The sequence below is a fragment of the Vombatus ursinus genome, unplaced genomic scaffold (genome assembly GCF_900497805.2).
Source record: "Vombatus ursinus unplaced genomic scaffold, bare-nosed wombat genome assembly UNPS02009132.1, whole genome shotgun sequence".
Lineage (NCBI taxonomy): Eukaryota > Metazoa > Chordata > Mammalia > Diprotodontia > Vombatidae > Vombatus > Vombatus ursinus.
The window spans coordinates 14,763,992-14,787,361 of record NW_020948910.1 but is presented as its reverse complement, the minus strand read 5'-3'; the positions used below and the strand labels follow the sequence as shown (position 1 = coordinate 14,787,361).

Sequence of the window (23,370 nt, the reverse complement as noted above, 5' to 3'; positions counted from 1 at the left end):
AAAAACTGTTTTATGTACTAATGAAGCATAATTACCAAACTCCCAGTAGACTGTAACCACGGTTATAAATTGTTGGTGAATCCGTTTAAATCATTCTGTCCATGTACAGGGTGAGTGTTTGAGGTTTATCATTATTTTCTGTATAGGAATAAACAGCCTGTGTTATATCTGAATTATATTGTCCACTACATATCTTTTTTGACTTCTCTTTGAGGAGACCAGATATGAGTCATAATGTAAACTGCAAATAGCATCATCTCTGTGGTGGGGATTTGAAATGAAGCCAGTGAGTGTGAGAAAGTGAGTTTAAGCCCTCTCCTCCAATTAGAGATCAGGCTTCCCTAAGAATAAACAAAGTACCTGCCTGCATAAGTTCATGAGAAAGAGAGTATTACAGATCACAGTACATTTCCTATGCTCCTAAGTGGGGTGCCTGTACAGTAAATAATATACAAAATAAATCCAAGGTAATTCAGGAGGAGGGTATTAGCTTCACAAAGAAAGAGCATCTGAGTTATTATTAAGGAAACCAGGAATTCCATAATGCTAATATAATCAGCCTATTCTTCATCATGCCAGGAGTTGTGATATGTCCAGGTTGATGGTACAGAAGCAATTCCTAGAGCCCTGCTGCTGGTATAGACTGAGCCTAAATCTCCCCAATGTTTAAGGTAGCTCTTTGAGCCCTAGAAAGACCATTATACCCCCTCTCCATCATCTGAGTACAAAGGACATTTGGCTTTCCAGGGGTACCTGGTGGGGCACAAGTAGGAGTAGAATAGAATGCAGCAGGAGAATATCAGTTTCTTCTCTACCCTTGTTCCTACCCTTTAGGCTGTGGCTGCCTATTTCAGCTAAGCAATTCTTCACTTTAGCTGGGCTTAAGTCAAGTTCATAGAATCATAGAATTTTAGAGTTGGGAGGAGTCTCTGGGGTTATTTGGTCTGCCCTTTACCTCAGATAACTTTGATAAGTGGTCATTGCTCTACCCGGGAACCCATGACCTTTTCAGACATCCCATTCCAATTTTTTTTGGAGGGGGGCAAGGGAGATAATTTATTTCTTAAATTTTATTATGAATGTACCAATCATCAACAAAAACATTTTTAAAAAAACAGAACAAGAAAGATAATTGTATAAGAAATTGAACTTCCATTATGTAATTTTTAAAAATAGGTATTATTTTGAACAAGGTATAACAAAATGGTACTATTTTATGTCCCTTCTTCACTTTCTTTTTGTTTTCCTCCACATATTTAAAAATATATTTTATTCTTTTTTGGTAGTGTATTTCTACCATTGCTAACTCTCTCCCATCCCCAACATTCTACTTTTTGGTACTTCTAATTGTTGAGAAGTTGGATTTTTTTTTTACATTGATCCTAAATCTGTCTTTCTGCACCTTCCACAAAATGTTCCTAGTTCTTTGCATCTAGCCCAAGTGGTATCATCTAACCAACAAAATAGTCCTTAAAATATTTCAAGATAGCTATCATGTTCCCCCTATAACTTCTTGTCTCCAAGCTAAACACTTCCCAAATTCATCCATTAACCATCCCCAGTAACATAGAGGATGCCTGGGACTCTGGGAGATTCCTGCAGCACCTTCAGGTACTGAAGTGGTTCGCTAAGTGGAAAGAAGGTCCATCACATTCCTAATTTAGTCAATCATGAAGGTCCATATCTCTCAGCAGCCCCTAGACAGATCTCAAAAACAGGAAGAGAAATGATCTCTAAGTATAAGCATTAATATAGCCAGGATACTTCATTCTGACCTCTCCATTTGAAAGAGGTTTTTTTTTAAATTTTCTATTAATTTCTAGGGAGAATGAAAGATTGGATTAACAAAGTAAATTTTTGTTCAAACCCATTTCCTTCACTCTAACTTTATTCTGTAAACAGGTATAAAAGTGAGTAAGAGTGTAGTGTCTTGGTCTAACCAGAAACACCTGCCATGAATGTAGCATAACTTAAAACAGCAGCAGTAATATGGTCTAATGCAAAGAGTTCTGCATTTGGAGTCAGGAAGACTTGGGTTTAAACCTTGCCATTGACACTTGGTAGCTATGGATATAGCACATAGATTTGGATAGAGCACATATCTCTGGGCCTATTACAACATGAGGTACATACGACAGATATCCTAATTGCCACTTTACAGATGTTTCCTCACTTGTAAAGTGGCAAGTAGAATATCTGTTATATGTATGACATAGAGTTGTTGTGATAGGTGATGCATTTAAAGTTCTCTGAAAACTTTAAACCTATATAGGAACATCAGTTATTATCAATAGTATAATGAGGCAGCTAGGTGACACAGTGGATAGAGCACCAACTCTGGAGTCAGGAGGACCTGAGTTCAAACCCTGCCTCAGACACATAACACTTACTAGCTGGTGACTCTGGGCAAGTCACTTAACCCCAATTGCCTCACCAAAAAAAAACAAACAAAAAAAAAACACCAGTGTGATGCAGTGGAAGTAATAATGTATTTGGAGTCAGAAGACTTGGGTTCAAATCTCAGTTCTGCTATTTACTTCCTGTGTAATGTTGGGCAAGTGATTTAACCTCTCTGGGACTCAGTTTTCTTTTCTGTAGAGTGTAAAGTGAGGAGATTGAATTGGGGATCTTGAAGGCCCCTTCTAGTGCTAAATCCCATAATTACTATCTCAAGATTATTCCTGAGGATGCTGTCTCTGGTACCATGAGTACGGAAGTATATTGTAAAGATCAGACATAGCTCTTCCTGCCTTGGGGACATGCAGACAAACATACACTTAATACAGGCGCAGGCATGGAAATACTTGTCATACTTGCTTAGAGACGAATATTTTTCTCCCAAAGGGGTGACTAAGCATTGGCTGACTAGCCTACAGCCTGCATGTAGCAATCTGAAGAGTGTACCCTGAAAAGTACCCCCAAAATATTCTTTCCCTGTCACAGTTTATGAAATTCCCAGCATCAGAAATATGTTCTTTTGGGTTAAGACTGTGCTCCAAGAGCTCATTTTTACAAATAGAAATGTATGCTTATTAGTCAGCAATCCTTTACTAGGAGATAACAGGATTACCTGACTGGTTGATAAGAGATTATCGAATCATTTACCTAGCAAGACCCTCAGGGAATGAATGAGGTATAGGAAAGAATATGTGTAACAGGAGGAAGCCAGAAGAAAAATGATGAAATTAGTGGAGTTTGTCTTGATATACTCCTACTTTCTTACCAATCTCTAAGGCCTCTTCTAACTTTCAATGATAAAAGCTTAGGGGTCTGGTTACCTCTTCCAGGAGCAACTACATTTAAACAGGGAATTCTGAAAAACCCTAAAACTTTCTAGGGTAAAAGTTACAAAACTCTTTCCCTGAAATTTCAGAAATTATACTAGGTGGTGAAACATTGGAGGTGTGGGCTATCCTGTTTCTTTCAAATCCTATCCAAAATTGATTTTCTAACTTCATTTACCAGGCTGGACCTGGAGAAAAGGATGGATTATGAACATGAGCTTCTATCAAAATGAAGGCAAATCTATTTGAGGCCATGACAGTAGAGGGCCCTGAATAGTTGGGAATCAGAATAAGAACACTGGATATTGGGATCAGGAAGTGGGGTTTAGAGGGAAGAGACTCAATTTACTTTATGAATGAACCGAAGGAATTCAAACAGTAGGAATAGGGACACAAAAAAGAGAGGGGGGGGCAGCTAGGTGGTGCAGTGGATAGAGCACTGGCCCTGGAGTCAGGAGGACCTGAGTTCAAATCCTGCCTCAGACCACTTGACACTTACTAGCTGTGTGACTCTGGGCAAGTCACTTAACTCCAATTGCCTTGCTCAAAAAAATAAATTAAAAAAAAAAAAGGAGAGGGGAAGGATAAGAGAATCATAAGAATACAGAATTAGAGCTGAAAGGACCTCAGTGGCCATTTAATCAAACTCCTTCATTTTCCTGATGAGGAACAATATTTCCCTATGTAAGTGCCTTGCCCAAGCAGCACAGCACAACACAGCAGAAAGAGCACTAGAATCGGAGTCTGAGGACCTGGGTTTGAGCCATAGCTCTGCTATCTCTTATTAATGTGATCATAGGAAAGTCATCTAACTTCCCTGGACCTCAGTTTCTTCATCTATAAAATAAGGGAGTGAGACTAGATTTCCTCTGAAGTTCCTTCTAGTTCTAGGCCTCTGATCCCATCCCAAACACAAACCGTCCACTTTACAACTTTGCCGAGAGTGGGTCTTGCATTTGAACACTCAACGGGAGCCCAGGAAGAGTTGAGGTGGCAGTGGGGAGGTAGGCCCTAGGGAGTCCGAAGGGGAAAATTGGGTTGAATGATTTCTAATATTTATAGAAACTTTTAAAAGTAGAAAAGATGAGAGGAATCTCATCTAAGCTGCATGTTTTCCACATGAGAAAAATTAGTTCCTTTTCACCAGTGTGATTGCTTTTTCTTATAGAAAAGCATTAGCATTTTGATGATGTCTCAGTGTGGGCTGACGTTAATACTGTTAAGAACTGAATGTTTCTGGATATTCTTTCTGTTCCTGCTCACCATTCTGACCAAACATTGATTGTGTTTTGAAAAGGAGCAGCCTTTTCCCTGGGAAGAAAATTATTCAGGTCATAATCGAAGAAATAAAAAATTTTATATAGCAAATCTTAAATCTTCAAGTCAAGTCACTTGACAGCCCAGGCTTCTCTAAATAGATGGAGTAGGTGGAGAATAAATGAGATCCTTTACAAGAATCTCACCTTGTAATGCTTCACATAACTTCACAGAACAGAGCATAAATGGAAGAAATGGCCTGAAGGCAGCAATCAGTGAACACACCAGGAAAGAAGGAAAACATTTGGCATTAGCAGCAAGGAATGCATTGAAGGACTGGGACACCTAGACATTAAGTTGGATTTTATTTCTTTGAATTAGGATTTTATCACCAAGGACATGGGCTAAGTTAACTATACACAACCAAGAGCCTGAAGCGCTCATCCAAGCTAAGTGTGGTCTCTGAAAAGACTAAAATGTGATAGCCAATCTAGAACTCCTAACACATCACTCATACTCTTCTTATCAGCATATTCCAATATTATATTTCTCTGTGTGCAAGATATCTTTTGGATTATTAACTCCACACAGCAAGGGCCCAGGGTTTAGTAAAAGCATCTATTACTTATAAAATGATAGTATGTTTGTTGAATACACAGAGTATATGTGTGTTTGTGTGTGCACAAAATCATATACACATATATGCATATACAAATGCGGACATATGACAAGGAAAGAGAGGAGAAGAAAAGGAAAGAGAAAACAGGGAGAGAGATAAAAGAGAGGAGGAATTAAAGAGAGGAGAGAGAGAAAGAGAAAAGGGAGAGAAGTTAAAGAAGAAAGAAGGTAAGGAAGGAGGGAGAAAATAGTTTGACATCATCTTGTGCGAAAATCCAGCCTCTATTTGGCTAATAGACCATATCAAGTCGTTGAGCCCCTCTGCACTTCAGGTATCTCTCTAAAATTATAACTATTACTATGACTATTATATTAATATGATTATATTATATTTGAGATAGAATACAGTAGGTGCTGGTTTATGGAAAGAATCTATACCCACTCTATAGGTAGTGAGTCAAGGAGCCCAACCCATCTAATGATGGAGTATACATCACAAACAAGATATTACCATCTTCATGGTATGCTTCCTATACTCCAGTCTTCTCCTCCTCCGCTTCCTCTTCCTCCTCCTTCTCCTTCTCCTCTGCCCAGAAACTGAGCTCCAATTCCTGAGACTTTCAGCTCTGACTGGTAAGCTTTCACTTTATCTAGTCCATACCTAAGCTCACTATGCCACTTCTCAATCATTTCCACACCATGCAACCTATATTCTAGTTTTTTCTTCTTCCTCTTCTTTTTTTCTCTTCTTTCCAAAAAGTAGACCCATACCACGGGACCAAGCCTCTAATTAGTAAGCTTTCACCTTATCCAGCCTGACAGGCCTAGCCAAATAACTTTTCAGGCATGGTGATGCCATCCTGATTCTCACATTGCTCCTTTCCCACCTCCACATCCATGGAATTTCCAACTTCACCTCTCAAAACAGTAATCAAATCAACACTACTATGTTGACACTCCTCCCTGGCTACCACTCCCCTTTATGTGCTGTCTTTCCCTATTAGAATGTAATCTCCTTGAAGGCGAAAATTGTCTTGCTTGGTTATATTTATATCTTCAATGCTTAAAAGAGTGAGTGGAATATTCTAAGTAATTAATAAGTGCTTTTATATCTATCCACATGAGTATGTGGTATTATTTTTGTTTTCACCAAGTAGGAGTAATTTGTGAACTAGAGTTAAGCTAAAATAGATTTAGACTGAATATTTCAGGAACCATCTGATCTCATATTGTGCTCTGTTCCCTATCCAAGGTACTGATGTGGCATTTCAGTAGACTTTTTTCAATATGGAAGTACTGTGACTGCTCTGGCATTTGTGTTGGGTGTAAGAGCAATAGGATAGGGGAACCAATAAATTATTAGGGAGCCCTGTAAATTAAGATTTCTGTCAGTGTACTATTAAGACACACATACTCATACACATACACACACACACATACACACACACACACAAAACACCACCACCACTACTGAAAAGTCTCTAATAGAACTGGTTCTTATATTAGACAAAAGATAGGAATAACGGCAATAATAATACTAATGGCTAGCATTTATATAATGCTGTTAAGGTTTGTATAGCAATTTGCATATTTATTATATTATTTATTTACATACATAATTTGCATAATTTGATCCTCACAACAACTCTGTTTGATAGTTATTATTATCTCCATTTTATAGATGAAGAAACTGAGCCTAAGAGATGTAAAGTGCCTTGCCTAGTGTCACAACAAGTTGTAAATATCTGAGGTATGATTTGAACTGTCTTCCTGATTCCAAGTTCAGCACCATTATACACTGCAGCACTTAGCTGTCTGATGAGTCTATCTGATTTCTTTCCAATACCTTTGGATCCTACTTTCACACCGCCAGTAGTCTCAAGACCTGCAAAATGTGTACCTTGGGGAATCAGCCCTTGTTTGGCATCCCAATTACCTGCTTTATCTAAGAGTTTGCACAGCATCCATGCAGTCACTGATGTCATCTCACTGGGCTTAGCAATCACTGTGTTTCCAGCAGCAATAGCTGGAGCAATCTTCCAGGTTAGCAAATAAAGTGGCAAATTCCAAGGGCTAATCAAGCCAGCTAAGAGAGGAAAAAAAAAGGAAACACAGGGATGATATGTCCCAAAGTCATAATGGGGTCTAATGCAAGTGAATTTTCTAGAGAACTAAAATGTTCCTTTAAGTGACACTTAAAAAAGAAACATATACTTTGTTGTAGAGCAATATGATATAGTATATTGAGTGCTGTGTTTGGAGACAAATAGATTTCCCTGGGTTCAGATCTCATCTCCTACATTAGCTGTGGGCCTGTCTCTAGGTAAATAAATCACTTCACTTTACTGTGTCTTAAGCAACTCCATAGAATTTACCTATGTGGCCATACTTTGCTGAAGGGAGCAAATCCTTCCCATATTTATGTATCAATTTGATGGAAAACTCTCTAGAATGTATTACATACATAATTGAGTAACTGAGAACCTTCTTAGGGGAGGAGTAGGGAGTAAGCATCTATTAAGTGCTTACTAAGTGCCAGAAACAGTGTTATGTGCTTTACAGACACTTCATTTGATCCTTACCACCAATCTGGGAGGTAGTGCTATCATTATTCCCATTTTACAATTGAAGAAAATTATACAGACAGAGGTTAAATAACTTTCTTAGGATCACAAAGTTAGTGCCTGAAGCTGTATTTGAATGTAGATCTTTCTGACTCTAGGCCCAAAACTCTAACTACTGTGCTACCTAGCTGCCTCCTTAAACAGAATATATTGAACTTAACATTAGTCTTTTGAAAATTATTTTAAGAAGGGGGTGGAGCCAAGACGGCAGAGGCAGCCACCTAGCTGAACTCTCTCAAATTTCCCCGACAAACAACTTTAAAATAATGTCTCAAATCAAATTTTGGAGCAGCAGAAAAAACAAAAGGTCAGAAGGAGATGTTTTTCTAGTCTAAGATAAGATAGGAAGTTGAAAAGTGTTGCAATAAAGACCTCAGACAAAGCAAAAGAAAAAAATGGGCTTAATTAAAAGAGATAATCAGGGAAACTACATTTTGATTTAAAAAAAAAGTATCATAGGCAATGAAGTAATATCAAAAATTTTATAGCAAGTTTCTCTGATTAAAGTTTCTTTTCTTCAAATATATAGGGAACTGAGTAAAATTTAGAAAAATAAGAGTCATTCCCCAATTGATAAATTGTCAAAGGATATAAACGGGTAATTTTCAGAAGAAGACATCAAAGCTTTATATAGTCATATGAAAAAAATGCTCTAAATGACTCTTGATTGGAGAAATGCAAATTAAAACAACTTTGAAGTAAAATGTAAATGACAAATGCTGGAAGGGATGAGGAAAAATAGGTACATTAATGCATTGTTGGTCAAGTTGTGAACTGGTCCAATCATTGTGGATAACAATTTGGAATAATGCCAAAAGAACTATAAAACTATACATACCTTTTGATCCAACAATACCACTACTAGATCTGTACCCAAAAGAGACCAAGGGAATAGGAAAAGGACCTATATGTACAAAAATATTTATAATGACTCTTTTTGTGGTGTCAAAGAATTAAAAATTGAAGGAATGCCATCAGTTGGTGAATGGCTGAATAAGTTGTGGCATATGATTATGATTAAGTACTATTATGTTATAAGAAATGATGAGGGGGATGGTTTCAGAAAAACATTGGAACACCCATACAAACTGATGCAGAGTGAAGTGAGCAGAACCAGAAGATCACTGTATATAGTAACAGCAACGTTGTAATGATAATCAGCTATGAAAGACGCAGCTACTCTGATCAATGCAATGATCTAAGAAAATTCCTAAGAACTCATGAAAAATGCAACTGATGAACTCTGATTGTAAAGTAAAGTATAGTTTTCTCACTTTCTTTATTTTTCTTGGGTCTTTTTTGTATGATTTGGCTAACATGGAAATATGTTTTGTATGATTTCACATATATAATTGATAATTATGTTGCTTGCCTTCTCAGTGGGTGGGGGAAGGGCAGGAAGCAGAGAGAGATTTGGAACTGAAAATGTTAAAAAAAGAATTAAAAATAAATTAATAACATAAATATATAGTACATACATAAATTGATATATAAATAATAAATATAATAAATAATATAAATTAAAAAATAAAATTTTTATTTTCCTCCAATTACATGTAAAAACAATTTTTGACATTCACTTTTTTTAACTTTTGAGTTCTAAGTTTATACCTCCTTCCTTCATTTCCCCCCTCCCTGAGACAGTAAGCAATCTGATATAGATTATACATGTGCAATTATGTAAAACAATAGAATAAATATTTTTTAAAATTATTTTGGGGTCTTCATTCTGAAAATCTTCCTAATTCTCTTAGAATTAGGATCCTTTAGGTCAGGTACTGTTTTTTGGCTTCTTCTTTATATCTCTAGCGCTTAGCACAATGCCTGGCATAGTATAACTGTTTGTTGATTGATCTTTGTAATATTCAATAATAGTAGGTCCACTTGGGACTGTTGAGATTGTCAGACCAACAACAAATGGTACCAGACCACCATTGTTTGTGAACTTTTGTTCCTATTTTTGGATTGTTTATCCTTTCTCCTTCTTCAACAAGGCCATCATCTTTTACAGCTTTCATTGTGCCTGCCATTCATATCCCCTTTTCCTTTCTTCTAATGAGGTATGGGCTAAGAAACTACAAAACAAAGCTTTTTAAGATTATGTCTATAATAAAAATAATAGGTACCAAGGAGGGTCTTGTGGGCTTTCTTACAAGAAAAGTGCATAGACTTTAATGTGCATAGGTATGGCAATAATCTACTTTAGTAGTTCAGAGGCCTTTCTCCCTCTTCTTTACTAGTACCCAGCTGTGTTCCAGATCATTGGAGCTGCTAGATAAGTAAGCTGTAGGTAAGGAAGGGGTCACTGCCTATGAATGTGATGTTTGGTGAAGTCTTTGCCATGCTCACCCCATTAAGCTTTCTGTAGCCATTCAAGACTCTGAAATCTTGCTGGCATTGCATTCATGAAACATAACAACAACAGCAAAAATTGTTTTATGAAAAACAGAAAGACCGTATTTTATTTCCTGCCCTGTAGCACCTATCACAGGATCAACATACATTTCACACTATTAGAATGGGTATTGGAAATCTGTTCCTCAGGAGATCACAGGATATTAATGAAATATGATATTTCAGCTCCTTCCTCCGCAGGAAGTTTGCAGTATCCGTATTGTAATACTTTGTAGCTTTGGCTTATGATACAAAGAGATGCAATGTCCCATTTTCTTCTGTGTCTCCTATTCTCTTTTATTACCATGACCAAAATTCCATCTACTATAGCAGCTAGGGTTTACAGTGGGCCAAGGCTACTTTTTTTCCCTGAGGAAATAGTGATATCTGGTGGCTGTTTTAGAGTATTACAAATATTTATGTGGCCAGAAGAGGGCAAACTTTAGGGTGAGGGAAACTGAGAAAGCTTACGAGAATTAAGGAGTACAGTTAAATCAGAGGGAAAGCCTAAGATTTGGAGGGACTGCTGAGATCATTCAGGAACTCTGGGTTTTCAAGAAATCAGTTAGTGCCACTGAGGTTGTAAAAGAGAAAAAACGAGTTAGAGTATTCTTTCTGAGGTTTGATTTCAGTGACTGTCCCCTCCCACCACTTCACAAATACCTACCAATTCCAACAGGACTTCTCACAGTATAGTGCAAGCAGCCCATGGAATCCATCTGAGTAGCATCCGTGGTGTGGTGAAGGATTGAGGAGGCAAAAAATCGAAAGTTGTACACAGCCCGTGGGATGTCCACAGTTCTGGCAAATGTGATTGTTTTCCCTGTCAGAGGGAAGCAGTATAAGGCATATGGTAGTTATTTGCAGTGAATTAAAGAAAGGTTCACTAGGATTCTGGTCCATATAACACAAGACCATAGATTTAGAGTTGGAAAGAATCTCAGAGGACATCTATTCCAACCCTTTCATTTTGGAGATGAAAAAACAAAGGCCCAGAAAGTTAAATGACTTCATTCAAAGATTAGTAAGTAACAGTTGAAGGATTTGAAAAAAGTAAATGGGGACACAATATTAAGAACCAAGCTACCACTCTCTGGGGGTGGGGTAGACTCTTGACCTGTGAATTCATTGTGTAGGGAACTCCCAAGGTAGAAATTCCTTTCACTAATGTAGCCAAGTGGCATAGTGGATAGAGTACTGGGCCTGGGGTTAGGAAAACCTGAGTTCAAATCCAGTCTCATTTACTATCTGTGTGACATTGTACAAGTCACTTAACCTCTGTTTGCCTCAGTTTCCTCATCTATGAAATGGGGATAAAAATAACACATATCTCCTAGGGTTGTTGTGAACATCAAATGAGATATTTGCAAAGCAGTTGCCCCGCACATAGTAGGTGCTATGTAAATGCCAGCTACTCTTATTAATGCAAATCGGCAATCCCTCTGTAACTTTTATAATCTTAAGTTGCCTGAGGCATTAAATGACTTGCCCAATGTCATGCGGCCAAAATGTGTCAAAGGCAGGATTTGAACCTACATACTTCTAACACATAGTAGGCACAGTATAAATGCTTATTCTTTTCCTCAATATATGTCAGAAGCAGAACTTGAGCCCAGTTCTTTCTGACTCCAAGATTGATCCACTATTCTTCATCTCATACCACCTCTCAACATCCCCTTACTAGTTATGTATTCCCAGCATCTATTGAGATATCCTGGTTTCTTTATTGTTTGCTGAACATAATCCCTGTGGAGAAGAAAATATAAGCATTTAAATTCCAAAATGGGCCCATGGATAAAACATGAAAATCTACCAGGTTCAAGAACTTGAAAACTTGAATAGGCCATAGGAAGACACATGGGATTAAAGTGGGTCACTTACTGTTTGCTTTATGATTGTGAACTGAACACGAGTCATAAATACTTAGAATCCAGTGTTTCTAGCCAGGCTGAGCCCAAACACTCCTCCACCCACACACTTTCATTCAATTCAGAATCACCCTTGTCTGCACATGCTACAAAGAGAGGGAGACAACAAATATCAGTAGTTGAACCAGCACTTCACAAAAGAACCCTTTGAGAGCAAATGATTGTTTATTAAATTTCTATCCCAACACGTGGAAAAAATGATCAAATCCAGACTGTCACAGGAGACCACTAGGATGGTCTCAGGTGCACACACGCGTGCTGTTACTGGGTCAGCTGTGGCACACCTCGTGCAAGCTCTTGATTGAACAAAGCCCATCAACAGAAGTGGCAACAATTTTTGGTCAGGGATACATTTGACCTCCATCTTAACAAATGGAACATAGATGGAGTACACACAAGCTGTCAGATGATTTAGAGGCAGAAGAAGCCTTCAAGAGCCTCCATGCCAATTTCCTCATTTTATAGATAAAGAAAATGAAAGAAAAAGGGAGGCATGGCCCAATTAGTCCAATTAGTGCCAATAAAGAATCTCCTGAAGTGGCTGAGCTATTTGATTTGTACTATATGATTCCATTGGGTTAGAACCAATGACCATAACTTCAAATACTACAAATTCAAATACATCCAACCACTTAAGGGGATTCATTATTTGTAGCAGAACTGGAATTTGGACCCAGGTCTTCTGCCTTCACACAGTCTAATTATTCTATGCCCGAAATGTGCTCCCTCCTCACTCCCCCTGCCTCTTAGAATTTCTAGCTTCCTTCAAGCTCAAGTGCTACCTCCTAAACAAGGCCTAAACTATTCCCCCAATTACTTTATATTTAAGTATAAATGAATATTTATATATTTATGAATATATTTAAACAAATAATGTAAATAAATGTTAAATAAATTTTTAAATGAATATTTAATATTAACTTACTTATATACATATTGTTTCCCTATGATGAAATGCAGACTCCTTGAAAGCAGTGTGTGTCTACTGCCTGGCACACAGCAGATGCTCAATAAATGTTTGCCGAATGAATGAATGACACCAAATCCAGCACTCTGATTTAAGTTCTATTAATGGAGCATGCTACTCTAATCTGCCTCCCACCATATTGGTTTCTGAATCCTAGTCATCCAGTCGTAATGCATAAGATGCAAAGTGTATATATATATATATACACACATACACACACACTATATCCTCTCTAAAACCTTATCGCTATTTTACTCATTTCTATTCATCTTTCAGCTCATTCCAATCTGAGTGGCCTATCCCCTAAACCATTCTACTATGTCCTTTGGAGCCCTTCTATATTCTCAATACATTCCCCTATATCCACAAACATTTCAATTCCACTCAGTTGACTACATGTCCAGCATTAGGCTAGGTGCTAGAGATATAAAGACAAAATGATAATAGTGCTAGCTCTCAAAGAGTTTATATCCAACTAATATTCCATTCAATCAATCAAGTCAAGTCAACAAGTATTTAGTTAGTTCCCATCATATGCCAGGTTCTGTGCAAAATGCTGGGGACACAAAGAAAGGTAAAAATAGCACATACCCTTCAAGGAACTCACAATCTAATGGAGTAGACAACATGTAAATAAATAGATAAATAAAGGACAGATGGAAAGCAACCTTAAAAGGTTACATTTTCATTTCCTACCCAGCTCGGCATTGTTTTAGTGTTCTTTGGATTTTTCCATCATGACCCTAGGAATCTCTTCATTGGGAAGTATCATCATTCTACAAGATCCAATCAACCTTGGCACTCACAACTCACCAGTTGCCTCTGCCCCTCTGATTGGAGGGCAGAGCCACGAACTTCAAAACCTCCATTTAAGGAGGGGGCCCAGGCCAACTATCTCTTCATTTTCCACTTCTCCTTCTCCTTCCTCCCATCCCTTTTCAGCTTCCTTTTGTGTACTATTTTCCCTCATTAGATTGTAAGTTCCTTGAGGGTAGGGACTATATTTTTCATACTTTTATCTCCAGAACTTAGCACAGTGCCTGACACATAATAGAAGCTTAATAAAATGACCAATTTGACTGATCAGAAACCTGGCTCTCCCTTTAGCATGCTACATTCACTGCAGTCCTCTACTCTGAACAATTATTAATTCACAGGAAAGGGTGCCTTACTGGCCTACTCTTTGCCCTCCACTATTGCTTCAAGACCTTTCTTCTGTCCCAATCCTAGAAAGCCTTTCCTCCCTTGAAAGAAAATTGTCCTCCTTTCATTTTCTTTCTACTACTTCTGACCTCTACATCACTTCCCCAACATCTCAGTGACATTAGGGCCTGGTTTATGGTCTTCTCTTCAAGAACAAAGGACAAGCAACACATCCTGGCATCATTCTTTGGGACTTCAACATTCATGGTGATAATAATAATAATAATAATAAGGGTGAAATAATAACAAAATGTATCATAGTATTTCAAAGATACATATGCTCATAGATAGGGGCAGCTAGGTGGTGCAGTTATCCTCATAAGTTCAAATCCAGCCTCAGATACTTACCAGCTATATGACCCTAAGCAAGTTACTTAACCCTGTTTACCTCAGTTGCCTCATCTGTAAAATGAGCTAAAGAAGGAAATAGCAAACCATTTCAGGATCTTTGTCAAAACTCCAAATGGGGTCATGAAGAGGCGGACATTTCTGAAATAACCCAATGACAACAATGCTAACAGATGTAGAGATACAAGGGACCTTTAGAGGTCACTGAGTCCAACCCCTTCATTTTAAAGATAAAAAAATTGAGGCCTAGAAAAGTAAAGTGACTTGCCCAGAGTCACATAACCATTGGCAATGTGAGGCAGGATTTGAACCCAGGTATTTCTGGATCCAAGTCTAGCTCCCTATTCACTGAACCACACCACCTCTTAGTTTTCAGAGCACTTCACATACATTATTTCATTAGACCCTCAAAACAAGCCTGTGAATTAGATCCTATTTTTGTGGGAGTGGGGAAGGGAACCATTTTTTAGTGTGAGGAACTCCCTAACTGAAAATTCCCTTCACCAAGGCAGACTAGCAACTTGTCTGTAATATAATCTTGGATCATTGCCTGGGGCACTGAGAAGTTAAGCATCCATAGTCAAATAGTTTGTTTGTGTCCAAAGCATATCTTAAAGCTTTTATTCATGCCACATTACCCAACACAACATTCCTTAAACTTCTATACTCCAGTAAACTCTTTTCCCACCCAGTTTCAATCACTATCATGTCATGGTCACACCAAAACCTCAGAATCTCTATGAATTGTACTACCTCCAACTTCTTGAATTTTCAAATTCTACCTTCCAACCATAATCTTCCACCATTCCACGTACCATTTAGATTACTATAAACATATTCTTTGCCATTAGTGGGCCTTCAGGTCCTTTGAAATCATAAGTGAAAACCCTCTCTGTTTTCCTTCCTTGGGCACTTTCATTCTTAGCCTTCTCAGGACTACCCTTGCTCACTCATCCATAAGCCCCTCTTGTTTTGCTCCTGGGAAATCTCAAGCTATTGTAAACATCCTCTCCACAAACACACCCACTACCTTTGTCTCTGTCCAACTGTCTGTCTCTCTTGACTTTTTCCTTAAGTATTCCTGCAACCATTTAGATCAGTTAAAACCTGGTTTTCCACTGAGGATACCATATGCATGGCAACCTTTTCCAATGGATTCAGTTTTGTCCTACTTCCTCCAGTTTACAAAGCTATGAGGAAGGAATGGTATTCTCTTCACTCCTGCCACTTGCAAAACAAATACTATTTGGCCACTCAACTACCTCTCAGTCACTGCAGTTCACACTGTCTGATTAAGGCATCCTCTCCCTAGCCTTATGGGTTATCTTCAGGGCACTCTTCCAACTTTCTCAGTGCATTCAGTAGCTGGTTCACAGTTCCTCCTCTCCACCTGTGTTCTGCTGTTATCCTCAATGAATTCAATATGCAAGTTCAATGATTCTCCTAATACCCTGTCCTCAAAGTTCCTCAAATCTCTCAGTTCCTCAATTCTCTAAGCATTCCATTTTTCCTTCAATTCTAACACTCTCACTATGGATATACTTCACTTCCTACATCTTGACTCATATTCTCCTCTCTGCTCTCTTCTTTTCTTTAATCCTGCTCCTCTTTCCCCACTGTAACCACCAGTCCCTTAATCCTCCATTTCCCCCAGACCAATAGCCTTATTTTGTTTTTACCTGCCATTATACCCAGACTGAAGTTCATCCTTCACCATTTCCCATTCTGCTGTTCTGGCCTAGGTAAAAGTTATGGTGCTAGGCACTGCTATAAAAAAATCACATTTTTTGGCTTCTGTGTAAATTCATGTCATCCAACCTCAACTGGGCCTTTGCTGTTGCTTTAATTTGTCCAATAGTAGCTCCCTTACTGTATTGAGGTTATGCTTAGCCACAATATGCCAGATGACACAGAAGGACCACTTTTTTGCCACCCAAGAACAGTGTCATCTACAGACTACACAAATATAAAGAAGTAAGCACATACCCTTGGGGGAATCAAGTAATTTCAAAGCAATCTCTAAGGCAATACTTTGACAATGTAGCCACTTCTGTGGCTATCTCTTAAAAATAAGTCTACCACACTAAGGCACTCTTGGTGGAACTATAAATTGGTCTTGAAAGTGATTTGGAATTATGCTAAGAAAATGACTAATGTGTTCATGCCATTCAAATTCATAGCAAAGCAGATGCCTGAAGTAAATCAAACACACACACACAAAAGAGGTCTGATAAACACTAAAATACTCATTACAGCAATTTTTGAGGTAGCAAAGAACTAGAAACAAAGTAGGTGCCCATCAGCTGTGGAAGGTCTAACCAAATTGTAGTATATGAATGTAATGGAATATTATTGCTCCATAAGAAACAAAAATGAAGAATTTAGAGAAACATGGAAAGACTTATATGAACAGATGTAGAATGGAGTCATCAGAACTGGGGAAACAATACATACAATGACTCATGTGAGGCACTTTGCCTTTTTAAAGCCCTTTCATAAGAAGTAGTTAGTGATAAAAGGGGGAGAAATGGCTTTTGTGTAAAGGAAGAGATTTATATTGATTGTCAAATGACATGATGTCAGTAGGATATTTCCCCTGTTATGGATAAACATTACTACTACTATGAGTAGAAAAATAACTTTGTTTTAATACACAATGCTAAAATATGAGTATGAAGAAACAGCTTTCCAACAGGATTTGAACAGTTTGGGAGAGAAAATGATCTGTGGGGTTGATCTGAGGATTTGGATCTCTTTGTCAGCAAGGCAGAGTGATGTCTCCCTTCTATGGGAATAATTTAATGTTATAAACAGGCAGGGGAAAATAATTTATTTATCTATTCATTTACTTATTTTCTTATTTATTCATTCATTCCTTTGTTCTTTTGTTAAATCATTCATTCATTTGAAGAAATGTGAATATAAAGAAATAGTTTCACAGTCACCAAAAAGTTGGAAATCCTTGGAGACTTCAGAGCCAAGTACCTCCCCACATATTATGACCAAAGACAGTACAACTTTAAAAAGTTAGAAATCATTTAAACATTTGGAGACGGATGTATGGTTAAAAAAAAAAAAAAAGGTCAGTCTCAGAGTCTCAGAAGGCTGTCATTTAAATCTACCCCACAGATCACCTAGTATTGGAGAAAGGTGATGCTTTTTAAAAGAGCTTTGTTACTCTCCCACCTCTGGCTTGAGGAGGAAAAGCAGAGAAGGCTTTGCCTAGGCTTTGCTGTCTGATTGGGGTAGGGTTGTGTTGCTTTAAAAAGAGTCCCATTCTGATTGGACAACATAACATCTGGGTGTGTGAATAATTGGATGGATTGGTCTGTATAGCCCAGCTCAATGAACTCTGTAGTTTTCTGACTGAAAGAGAACTGTTGTTCACATTAATAGCTAGACCTTTTAAGAGTGGGGGTTAATTTAAAGAGTTTATAAAGCTTATATTCAAGAAGAGAAGAGTATTTCTCCAGTTAAAGAATAGGCAAGAATCAACACTGAAGCAGTGAGCAGAGAACCAGTTTCATGTGATATAAATGTTCCCGAATGGGCCAATAACATTAAAAACTGCAGTCCAAAGTTGTCAGTTTTCCATAAGCACTTGAGTTTTCCTACCTCATGTGTTTCCATACCAGGCTCCTATAAATGTATGTCCACTCTTCATCATAACAATTGAATAGCACATTGATAGAAGAGTGGGTTTTTGTTTGTATTTTGTGATGTATTTGATGATTTACGTATTTACTCTGAGCAAGTCATTTAACTTTGCCCCAGTTTCCTCATCTGTAAATGAACTAGAGAAGGAAATAGTAAACCATTCCAATATCCTTGCTTAAAAAAAAAAATGGGGTCATGAAGAATTGGACATGAATGAAACGACTGAACAACCACAAAATGTTTTTAATATATTAGGATCTATAATATTTGATTTGCCTTATTATTAAGTGAATGGTTATGTTTAAGAACTAAAAGTGTCATTATTGAGAGTGGCTGGTTGTATAGACAGAAAACACAATGCACTGGAACTCAAGAGCTAGAAAGTGGTGAGTAAGGGAAATATATTTCCCCTCAAATGGGTTATCTCTGGGATTTTGAGGGGGTTGGAATGTAACCAAGTGGTACTGATCTCTGGGAACTTAGACCTGCTAGTTTAAGAGCAGGATGGGGAAGCAGACCAGACCCAGAAAGAAGTGAGACTAAGTCACTGCTGGTGTACACATTAAAACTCCACTGGATAGGGCTCTACCGTATGTTTTCTGGTGGTAAACTGTGGGGGCATTGGGATATAGCACTCTATTGCCTCTGTTACAATTACAGCCATGTAAATGGAAAGAAACTCCAACCTGAACATTGTATAAGTATAAGCCAAGCAATAAGTTTGGCACAACAGAAGAGTTTATAAGATCTACTACCTTCCACTCATTACAGAGGTAGGGGACTATGGAAGTGGAATATTGCATACACTGTCAGATGCAGGCTGGATGGTTGGTTAGTTCTGCTGAACTATACATTTTTCTTTTTAAAGAAATCTTTGTTATAAGGGAAGGTTGACTGAGTTATGGAGCATGGATAAGAAATTAGTGTTATGTAAAAACAAGAGGGATATGTAATTTAAAAAAAAGTACACTCTAAGTTACTATGTATCTAGCTCTGGATTCCCCTGCTCAATGCTCAGACCTACATGCTTCTCTCTATGTGTTTAAGAACAAATCTGAAAGTTGATGCACTGAGCCTGGTGACACAATGGATTCCAGATTATGATGTGTCACCTCCATTAGAAGTTTGTTCCAAGCCTTCTCTGATCAATGATAGAATTGTAGTATTAATAACCTAGGTTGGGAGTGCAAGGGGTGCAGATTTTTCAATTGTGAACTCATTATGGAAAGGTCTGCCAGGAGAGAAGTGACCTAAGGAATTCAAGCCATTTACAAGCTGCCAATTTGAGTTACCTGATCATAAAGGATGTCACAGGATACCTTAAACATGGGATAATTTTCCTCTAGAGGATCCAACTTATGAATAGAAGATGGTGTGTAGCTCTGGGGGGAAGGGGTGTGCTACAGCTATAAAAAGAAAGATTTAAGCTAGATAGATCGAGTCCCTTCCAAATTTAAATCCTTTCATTCTATGAATAGAAACCAGATTTCCCCAGCAGTGGAACATTTGAAGAAGAGCTTGGTTTACCTTGGTCTTTTGATTCAGCTTGTGCAAAGTCCTCCAGGGATTGTTCCAGCAGATCTGCCAACTTATTCATGATCTGAGAGCGGTCCTGAGGGCTTGTGGATGACCAATGGGGAAAGGCCCCTCTGGCAGCCGTGACTGCTGCTTCTATCTTTGAAAAACAAATGGAAGAGTCAGCAAGTTGCTGTAGACTTATTGAGAACTGATATGTTGTGGTAGCATCCATAAGTAGTTCTCCTGGAAGTCCCCCTTAGTAGGTGATATTACCCAGAAAACCTCTTTGAGTAAAGCAAAACTGGTGGATACTTGTAGTTGGATAGATAGGCAAAGAAATAAGAAGCACTGATTTTTGTTTTCTATATTCAAAGACGGTAGAGTGGAAAGTACATTAGAGAGAGTCAGTCCTGAGGACTGGGTTTTGATTTGGCCATTAGTTAGCTGTGTGATAGTTGACAGGTCACCACATATCCCCGGAGTGCAATTTCTTCATCTGTAAAACAAGGTCGGACATGATCTCTTCCAATTCTATCTTCTATGAGTCTCAGTTCATGCATTACTTGGTTTCTTTAGGCCAGTATTTTCTCCCCTTCTTTTTCTTTATTTTCTTGTTAAAGGGTGTTCTGGGATGGGTCTGACTTAGGTAGGCTGGCAAGGAAGATATTTGGTGGAAGAGGAAACCTTATAAAGAGTCTTCAAATCACACTGTCTAGGGAGGGAGATATCTGCACTATTGGTGGTCCTGGTTAGTGGCAGACTGTTGGGAGGCAGGCAGATTGTGCCCACTAGAAAGGCCATATATCATCTCATGCTGACATGACACCAGACTGGATTTGCAGAAAGCAGGACTTTAGGGTTTGAGGTTTCTGAAAAGCAGTGACTTTCAGTATTACTAGGAGGCAATGATGGAGCTCAATGGCAGATTTCTTTCTTTACCCCCATTTTCCCTCACCTGTGACAGTGGTTCTCAATGGGTGTGTCTTAAAACTTATTAGGTGTGCATTGTAAGTATTATCTCTCCTCATTCCTTCTGTACATATCCCAAGACTTCCACATGCTCCAAACCCCATCCTCAGCTGTAGCCTGCTGCCTGCCCTTTTCAAGGTCACTTGGAGGTGTAAAACAAAACAAAACACACTTCCGTCTGTTATGAGTGGGAAAGTAAAGTAAGAAGAGGATAAGGAGTTGGGGAGGGGAATCCTAAGGCTTCAGAAATGGAACTGGAGGCTCTTCATTGTGACTTACTTACTAACCCCCACCCCCAAGTCAGATCTTCAAGATGAGGCTGGATAACCTTGTCTGATATATTACAATGGGAAGGTTTTTTGTTGTGTGACTAGAGGGTTACTAAAGATATATCCAACCCTCAAAATCTGTGAGTCTCTGATTCAGCGTGCTTTAAGCAAAATACAGATAGATAAATTAAAAACCACTTGGCCTAAATCCTATGGTTGAAAGTCTTAAACACAGGTTCCCAAAATAGGTGATACTACCCCATACGGGATGCTGGAATGATCCAGGGGGGTCGGTAGTAGCCTTGGGTGCAATTGGGGGGCATTGAATAAAAATAAAGCAGCAATGGAAGCACAAGCAAAGAAGAGAAGAAAATTTTGAAAAACCATTCGTACATTTTTCATCTGTTGTATAACAGAGTTAAAATTGTAGTGATTACATTTTCCAAATAAACACACAAAATGCAAGTTATAACCAATCAGTGGTCAAGTCTGCCAACAGGTCTTAACAAGCAAGAGTTGGCAGGCAAGCATGTCCCACGTTGTCAGGAAGTCCAGCATGCATCGGCAGGAATCTGTGTGTATAATGACTTGTTTACAATATGATACCATGTAGTTTATGATGTAATATTGTGTCATCAAAATTTCAATGCAGGAAAAAACCCACAAATTTATAGTAAGTTATTTAATTTAAGGTGTGTCAATTTTAAAAACACATTTTATATTTTTTGAAATGATGCAAATCTCAAAAAACTGTCAAAGGGTTAAATAAAGTAGATTTTTGGGGGGAGTGCTGAGTATTTTTTTAAAGAGGGCAGCAGGCCAAATAAGATTAGGAACCTCTATCTTAAAATACAGTATCAAGAAATGGAATACAAACTGGAGTGAAGCATATAACTAGTAAGGGCTAAGACAGAAGAGACTCTAATTCACATTTAGATAGTGTTTTGAGGCTTCTAAGGTAATTTTTACAAAACATCCCTGACAAGTAGGTAATACAGGTGCAGTGGATAGAGTGCTAGGCCAAGAGTCAGGAAGATCTGAATCCAAATCCAGCTTCAGATATTTATTAGCTGTAGGACCCTGGGCAAGGCACTTAATCTTTGCCTCAGTTTCCTCAAATGTAAAATGAAGAAAATAATAGTACCTACTTCTGACGATTGTTGTGAGGCTCAAATGTGATAATATTTGTAAAGCACTGAGCACATTGCTTGACACATAACAGATACTATATAAAGACTAGCTGTTGTTGCTGCTACTGTTACTACTATTATTTTATGAGATGAGGAAATTGAGATTGAACAACTTCTTCCTTGTGGGAGCAATAGCCTAAGGCCCCACCCTATGCAGGCTTGGCTAGTTTTTCTATATATACATCAGAACTATGTTCACCCAACCATGCATCTTTTCCTTACTCTTTGGGATCACCTGAAATCTTGATCCTTTAAGGATCTCAGTGTTTCACAAATCCTTAATCAAATAGCATGACTGGGATAGTACTGATGATATAAAAGGATGGCTTCTGTGCCGATGAATAGCTTGGCATAACTGAATGGGACACAATTCTTCAAATCCAGCCCACAATTTCTTCCTATTCCATCCTAGTCCTAATAATTATCTATCTTCAGTGCTTGGTTCAATACAAATGTATCAATGGACTAACTCAATTGGTTGCCCATACAACTGCATGCCTTCTGGGCAACAAGCAGTATTTATAAAGTTTTTTTTTTCCTGCCTTTTTTTTCTGCCTTGTAGCTCATTGAAGAGGGATTGAGAGAGAGGAAGAGGAAATGAAGAGGAGAGGAATGTACATGTATGTTTGCAGGTAGCATACTTTTTTTTTGGAGTATACCTGGAATGTCATTAGTTTAGGGCCCTCCTAATGAGGAACTGCCAATATTCCTGTAGATTAACACTTTTCTTAGAATTGACCAATTTTAGGGAAATGCCTGGGGGAGGGGTGGGCACTGAGTAGTTAAGTGACTTGTCCAGGGTCAAATAGTCAGCAAGTCTCAGAGGCAGGTCTTCTTGACTTAAACTAAGCAGCTCTCTATCCACTACTCCATGCTGCCTCTTCTTTAGCTCTTAAAGAAGCTAACCAACTTGGTCCCAGAAGACATAACTAGGAACAATGAGTAGAATTTACAGAGAAGAATTTCAGTTTCTTATCAGGGAAAGTTTTGTAACTGTTCGAGGTGTTGTATTGCCTCTGGAGTGCTTTTTTTCATTACTGGAGGTCCTCATGCACGAGCTGCATAATCAGCTACTGGGAAGTGATGTATAAAAGGGATCCTAGCTCAAATACAATACAAATGAGTTCGGAGGTCCTTTTAAACT

At 38.3% G+C, this 23,370-nt stretch overlaps 1 protein-coding gene across 2 annotated transcripts in view; it reads right to left on the bottom strand.

Moving 5' to 3' along the window:
- The window catches only part of ALDH8A1 (aldehyde dehydrogenase 8 family member A1), a 31,067-nt gene that overhangs the window by 5,616 nt on the left and 2,081 nt on the right, over positions 1-23,370 (bottom strand). The window contains exons 2-4 of one of the 2 annotated variants that reach the window (XM_027850621.1): positions 19,808-19,955; positions 10,845-11,000; positions 7,096-7,245 (exon numbers count right to left, since the gene is read on the bottom strand). In XM_027850621.1, coding sequence (XP_027706422.1) covers positions 7,096-7,245; positions 10,845-11,000; positions 19,808-19,955 — 454 coding nt within the window. The remainder of the gene's footprint in view (positions 1-7,095; positions 7,246-10,844; positions 11,001-19,807; positions 19,956-23,370) is intronic. The other variant, XM_027850622.1, reaches the window with a different exon arrangement.